The sequence below is a fragment of the Stegastes partitus genome, unplaced genomic scaffold, assembly GCF_000690725.1.
Source record: "Stegastes partitus isolate 25-593 unplaced genomic scaffold, Stegastes_partitus-1.0.2 Scaffold2031, whole genome shotgun sequence".
Taxonomy (NCBI): domain Eukaryota; kingdom Metazoa; phylum Chordata; class Actinopteri; family Pomacentridae; genus Stegastes; species Stegastes partitus.
Genome location: NW_007579762.1, coordinates 91,423 through 98,903, shown reverse-complemented (window position 1 = coordinate 98,903; position 7,481 = coordinate 91,423). Strand labels below are relative to the sequence as shown.

The following is a 7,481-nucleotide window of genomic DNA, read 5'->3' as shown; positions in this document are numbered from 1 at the left end:
AGTTTACAGAAACATGCTAATGGACTTTTTTGTGCGGCACAAGTTGTTACATATGTGTAGCAAATGTAGTAGTTGTTACATATGTGTAGCAAATGTAGTAGTTGTAAATCAAACATAGCCCCAATGGGAATCTGTTGAAATATTGTAAGGGGCGCTGTTGAGCCGTGTTGCATTTTACAACTTGGCCCAGCCTGACTTTTTTATTCATCCTGACCTGCTCTATATGCCTACAAAATTACAAAAAAACAATAGCTCTAGGCCAAATGTGCTTTTGACAATTTAGAAGGTGGCGCTGTGGAGCAATTTTTCTATTGAGGTGTGTATTGTTCTTCCAAATTATAAAATTTTTCACCGGGTCTGATGTACATGGCAATTTTGGTGAGTTTTCGAGTATGTTTAGGACCTCAAAAACGCGTATCTTTGGCACGAATAATAATAATCCGAGCAGTTCCAATACGGTCTTCGCACCCTTTTGGGTGCTCGGACCCTAATAATAATCACAACGGTTACAATAGGGTCCTTGCACTGGTGTGCTCGGACCCTAATAAAGGAAACATTGATATTCTGGTGAAATGTTCACATTTAATCTGGACATAATGAGTTTTCACACATTATCAGAAAAAATGATTTTCATTGATGGAACTATGCCCCCACAAACTGATCAAACACAAACACACACTTATATGGATATCTTTATGAGGACATTCACGAAAGCATTCCTCGGCTCTTTTGATTAACCATAACCTAAAACCTGAACCGTAAAACCAAGTTTGAACCCTAAACAGCCCTTTAACGGTCACTCAAACACTGAGCACCAGACAAAACGTCCTCATTTTCCCCTAAATGTCTGAAACTGGTCCTCAAAGATAGCCATATGAACACACACATACACACAAGTTGACCAACTCTCGTGGTTCACAAATAACAACAGATATGAGGGATGACTATTATATTTAAATTACAGCAATTCAATGAAAACCACCACATTAAAAATGGCTTTCTGATCATTAGAGCTCCTCATTTTACAGACCCATTTACATCCATTGAATTTGAAATACTTTAGGTTCACCCCTTCGTGATGCACGGTAACAACAGGAAGACGTAGCTGCAGCATTTCTCACACGAGGACTGGGATGGAAGGCAGGATAGCAACGTCATTTGTTAAACACAACACACAGATACAGCATTGATATACATGAATATATTGCATAAAGGTAGTTATTCTTGTCAAGTATTACTACACTTGTGTTTCTACCAAGGGTAGGAGAAATGGCTTTTTAGGTATAATCATCATCTGCATTGGTAACCCGAGACGTTCGATCTGATGCAAAGACTAGTAATGATGACAGGAAGAGGAATGTTTCCAAACAGGGTTCTGCAGACATGTTTCATGTTCACACATATACTCTGATACACTTCATTAGTCTGGACACAAATACATTTCCAATAGCCAATGAATCCTGGACCAGCCGGTGTGCTGTATTTAGGCCTTTAATGCTACAAACGAGAAAAAACTAAGATGAAGGAAAAAATAAATTAAGAGAAAAAGAAGAGAAAAAAGTGCAAAGAAAGGAAGACAGGAAAAAGAAAGTAAAGAATGAAAGTCAATGAAAGGATAAAAGAAAGAGGGCGAAGAAAAAGACAGAAGAATTAAGAATAGAAGGAGAAAAGAAAAAAAGGAATGAAAAGAAAAAGAACATGAGAAAGAAAAAACAAAACAAAAAACAGTGTTCAGAATGCAGTCAGTGAGTCCTGGTCCAGCCCGTGTGCTGCGTTCAGGCCTGTACCACTGCAAGAACGAGTTGTTTTTTTCCACTGTTCTCTAACCTTGAACTACATTTTGGTGCAGTGCTGTTCAGCGTGTGATATAAATCCAGGTTGTCTCAGGAGGACAAAGGGAAACAGCTGTAACACTGCAGCTTGTAAGATGAGTTCAGGTAGCTATCAGAACTACAAGGGTATTGTTTTAATGTACAGCTGATATTCTGATTCAGACTATTTGGCATGTGTGTGTTTCATTATAGGTTTATTTACATTCCCCAGTAACATCATTGTAGCTAGCTAATTTTTTTTTCACTAGTTTACCCAAAACCTATGTACTAGATTATTTCTCTTGACAAAAATGTAAAAATCCTAAATTATTGCTCTGTTCTCCAGCAGACTCTGGATGATGCAGGAAAAATGCAACCGGTGGGCTGATTTGATGTTACGGAGCAGAGACAGTTAGAGATTTCCCAAAACCCAGAAGATTGTTTAAAACAGTGTTTTTAGAATCAGCAAAGACCCGATAAAACATGTCCATCCACAGCATAATAACAAGGGTTTTAACCTGTTACCCAAGTTGTTACAGAAGCATTCATAAAAGGAAAAAAAATGAAGACCTTATCTTAACTTATTAGAAAACAATCTCATAATTACAAGACAATGTACAACAGACTCAAAACGAACTTGAATGTTTCAGAGGTTGCCAGAGAATCCCCCAGATTTTTAAGATTTCTTCACTGATAGTCGTCAGCACATCCAATGCTACACAGCATAAAGTAACGGCTAAGTTCAGCATACTGCATTTCCAAACATGTAAACAAACAAAGGCAGCAAACAAAAAACAGAACACATGTTGCAGCATGAAGTTGGCCTTAAACCATTGCTTTTGTTTCTCAACATTTTCTACAAATTAACTGATATATAATCATAAGATGCTGTCTTGTCATTATGAGTAAAGTTAAAACACAACTACAATAATAAGGTCTCCAGTTTTGTATTTTAGTGAATGCAGTGCACCAAGGTGTGCAACTTTTTTGTGAAAATCTAAATAAAGGCCCTGTTTAATTTGAAATACGATCAGTTATGATCCGATCGCCTAAGATGCATTTTAAAGCAAGTGTAAACCTGCCAGATATGACACGAGTTCTCACACAAGTGGCCCAATGTGAACCAAACTTCTAACTGTAATTATTGCTTGTATTTAATATTATTTCAATATTGATACAGCACTCTATTATTGTATATTTTTCGACAAATTCACGTGTTTTTTATTTTGCATACACATGTTAATTCACTGTACGTCTGCCTAAGATTCAAGTGCGGTTGGCCTTGTTTTGGATATGCATAGATTATCGAACACTTTCTACTGGAGATCCTTCGACTTAACTCAAGGAAATGTCTTGTTTTGATCAGCAGCTTTGTGTTTTTAAGTTATTTCTAACTAGATAAAAGGGATATGTCTATCTAAAAGCTTCTTTTGCATTCATTAGCTGTAACTAGATTGTTTTAAATGTGTCTTTTTGATGACCAGATTTGATGTGCTACAATGACAGTCTGATTTATTTTAAGACTGATTACACTGGTCTACACCCATTTTGGTGTCAAAGCTTTTTGAGCTGATTTTAGACAACTGCAATGTGCTGAATCCAAATATTACATTGGTTTTGCTCAATGAAGTCAAAATTTTGATTTGTCGCCACATGCAATTTACTTATATTTCCCTTTGCAAATGTTTATGCTCATGAACTTTTGGATCATTTAGCTTATGAAAAGGATTAGAAAATGAAAATGTTCCTCTAAAATTCGAGTTCATTTGAGAAATATTAAAATAAATCAATCGCTAATGTCAAAAAATGTAATCAATCTAGTGGCAAAATCTATTTTTTAAAAATCGAGTTGGTATAAAAACCTGACCTGATACAGAAAAGCAGAAGTCATTTTTGGATTCAGCGTTGCAAAAATATCCTAAATCAGTTTAAAAATCCTAGACACCTCCAAAAACATATTTTTTTTGTAACCCAGTGTTATCAAGTAAAGCTAGTTTTGCTTGTTTTTAAGTCTAAGTATGATTTTATCTAGAAAGTGTGGCATATTATTCAAAAGGGAAGTTTTGCAATGTTCAGGTTACATAACTGTTATTAAACAAATTTCTGGGTGTTTCTCAGAAAAATCACTGCTTTGCTCTGTAACTGTATTAGAGGCACCTTTTCCATTGCTGTCTGTCCCACTGCTGCACTCAATGCATAAAAATGACTTTTTTTTGGTCTGTTTTGTCTGTATCGAACATCCAACACATTCAGGTTAGTAAAACAGTGGAAAGAAAAGTTCTAAAAGTTTCAGCTTCAGTTCTTGTAGTGGCAAAATGCCTCCATATAACAGATTTCACCTAAAGACTGACATGAAGAGGTGTTACGTGAGGATAAGGATCATATTAGCACAGTTAAAGGTTTTTCAAATCTTCTGATAAATATGTTTTTCCACATGTAAGTCACAGAAAAATGCCTGTGATCTGAATCTACAGTAATAATTCTACAGTACAGACTACAGTTTAATTACCTTTGATTCTCTAAATAATGTTTACATTTCTAAATACTACTGTTAGATTAAATGCTGATTGACTCCTGCATTGATTTTTGATCTATCTGACAACACCTATATTTGTAAATTAAAAATACTGAAATTCAATTGATCAGCTGAGTAAATTGCAGATTGTTTGAATCTCTATATGTGACGTTTAATCTCTGTTTAAGCGTTTGATCGTAGGCAGGTGAAGCCGATGAAATACTGCGATCTATAAAGTGCATCAAAGTGGATAACAGCATAGCAACGAATGATAACGATGATAACAGCTGCTCTGACAAACACTGTAAATATGGCTCCCTTTATGGCCATCCTCCTCTAGTGACACGTCACTTAGTGTTTGCTGAGGAACAAATAACAGCATCGAGGAAATACTTAAAGGGTGATTCGGATACCACTTTTGGTATAAGTCATACAACATTTTGTAACTGCCACGTTAAATAACGAAATACTTTCAAACACGGATGTACATTATAAAAACTTACAGTAAGCGGAATAAAACTGGAGAATAAGCAATAAAATGCCCCACTGCTGCCTGACTGAGTGTTTGTCAGGACGGGCTGGTGAGTTGCATCCATCACTTCATTCAAATCACCCAGATTCGAATTGCTTGTTTGGAGACGTACAGCACAGGATCTTCAGTAGGGAATCTGATTCTGGTAATACTGCAGCATGTCGTATGTTTTGCTCCTGTTGAAATGAAGTCAACAAAAATCTGTTAGTGCAAAAATGTACTTTATACCATGTTAGTATTTGCATCATAATAAAGAAAAAAGCTGGTTATAGTCTTAAAGTTTCCTTCCAGTCATTGATTGAACCCCTAAAAACTCATCTCTGTGTATAACAGATACATATGTAGAAGATTCTTTTTTTGTTTTTAATGAAAGCCTTCAAATTGCTAAAATAAAATAACTCTGCACCACTGCTTCATACAATTTTGAAGATCAGTATTGATAAAGAAAGTCCCACCCTGCAGGATTGGTTCCTGAGGCTAGTTATGTATTAAACCCTGGGAGTCTGAAAGTGTGTTTTTGAGAGTATCGTCAGCAGTTTTAAGGTGGAAATGCTTAACCACGACGATGACTGCTTGTTTCACTCATTCTAGCACATAAAACATCACATGGATGGGTTAACACATGATTTTCACCAGTGGGGGTCTTTAATGATTACCTACAGCTGCATTGATTCTTTATTTTGGTCCAGAATGCCAATCAGAGTCCTTTAAAACTACAATCTGATATGTACATTTACTTAAAGAGCTCATTTAATGCTATGAGTGTATAAAAGGCCTGATACATTGTTTTAACTGGATGACATCATTCCATCATTTGTTCCATCATTTCCTCGAACACATCAATGTGGTTTATTATAACTCAGTCCTGCTGCAACAAATACTCACAAGGCACCAAATATGGATTAAGCCGCTACTGTAAACAAACAAATACACTATTTCCGGCTGCTTAACACGTTTAAAATGGGAGTACCAAACTGTTGTAGGAAATGACTGAGCTGAATGAAACAAACATGTTTGTGAAGTCTTTTTAAAGAGCGACACATGATTTTAAGGCTGAGAGCCACAAACTAAAACATGATTGATTTTGCTGTCAATTTTTGGACATTACTAACAGCAAAGGGTGGGACCAGACTTATTTCTTTTTACTTCTGTTACAACTGCAGCACAAGTCACATGCGTCTGTTTCTCACCTGCTACTGAGGAAACAGCTTTGGATGACTTTGATGATGAACGCTGCTGCTTCTTTCTCACTCATTTGCGGATTAAAACGTCCTCTGGAGAAAAAAGAAACATTTTGATATTTAAAAGTGGAAACAAAATTGGAAAATAATATATATATTTTTTTGTTTGTGCACTGAATCATTGTTAAGTAGCTTCCTGCGCAGTACATCCTTTGACTTTGCTACAGTTAAATTAAGAACAACAGCTTTGTTTCCTGTTCATGAACCAAACTACTCAAACATACATATGACAATAAACAACAAGGGTACAGAGCTATTCCTTTATAAATACTGCTAACATTGTTTATCAGTGTGAGCATTTAAATTCAGCTATATAATTATATAACAAGTGAACAGCAAACACCAAATGTTAAAGTGAAATAAACTGTATTTCCTGTTTCTTTTCTCATGGCAATGCTTCTGTCTCATGTACAAAGTCAATAATTTTCATTGTATAGTGGAATTTGTAGGATTTTTAGACAATGTTTACCACAATACTTAGCTAAAACATTTGAAACACTCAGTTATGCTGCTGTTAGACCTACTTGAGGAGTTTTATGGTTTGTCCTCTGAAGCAGGGCAGTCCAGTGTCAAGCATGAGAGTCACAAGAGAAACCACGGCATCCATGTAGGGTCTGTTTGTTCAGAGAAAAAGCAAAAATGAGAAACCAACAATATCTGCGACTTCATCCCACTCCTCTCTTCACCTGTGAATCCTGTGGAGGATAAAAAGTCATCGGCAGAAATCTTAAGAACAGCACGGAAACGCCTTTACAGTCTCTTACCGTACGGCCAGATATCCTCTGACACACATCTCCATGAACCATTTGAAAGGCGTGGCCTCCATCTTGCCTCCCATGATCATCACCATCTCGTCTGTCAGCTTGATGTCTGGCTCCCAGCCCAGGTTACCGCCAGGAGAGCTCTCGAACATGAAGCCGAAATCTGGAGAAAAACGGGTTGATGTCACTGTTGCTTTGTAGAGAAACTGTCCTCGAGTGTCGCATAGGTTTAGCTATTGCAGTTTAACGTGACAGAATGAGAGTATAAACTGTGGAGGTGTCACACCTATGTGGATGAGGTGGCCCTTGCTGTCCAGCATGATGTTGCCGTTGTGTCTGTCTTTGATCTGCAGCAGGAACAGCAGGAGGCTGTAGGCAGCCATACTGCGGATGAAGTTATAGCGAGCCTGCAGAAAGAAGATGGTAACATGTTGGTAATGAAGAGAAATTCAGCATGCAATCTTGTCTCCAACACCAATTATCCTGGTTGCAGCCTGCAGAACAGGGCAGGGTTCGACATTTGAATGTTTAATCCCAACAAACTGTGATTTCATTGGTTTAGACTATGCTTAATGCCACTCACTGTGATGTGATTGGTGTAAAGCTTGAATTCAGGGAAGG

The 7,481-nt window shown here is 37.0% G+C and overlaps 1 protein-coding gene across 1 annotated transcript in view; it reads right to left on the bottom strand.

Moving 5' to 3' along the window:
- Positions 1–3,767: 3,767 nt before the first annotated feature.
- The window catches only part of LOC103373624 (phosphatidylinositol 4-kinase alpha-like), a 34,863-nt gene continuing 31,149 nt past the window's right edge, over positions 3,768–7,481 (bottom strand). The window contains exons 48-52 of the mRNA XM_008303547.1: positions 7,147–7,267; positions 6,864–7,023; positions 6,624–6,713; positions 6,049–6,132; positions 3,768–5,034 (exon numbers count right to left, since the gene is read on the bottom strand). Of these exons, the coding sequence (XP_008301769.1) occupies positions 4,983–5,034; positions 6,049–6,132; positions 6,624–6,713; positions 6,864–7,023; positions 7,147–7,267 (507 nt within the window). The 3' untranslated portion in view covers positions 3,768–4,982. The remainder of the gene's footprint in view (positions 5,035–6,048; positions 6,133–6,623; positions 6,714–6,863; positions 7,024–7,146; positions 7,268–7,481) is intronic.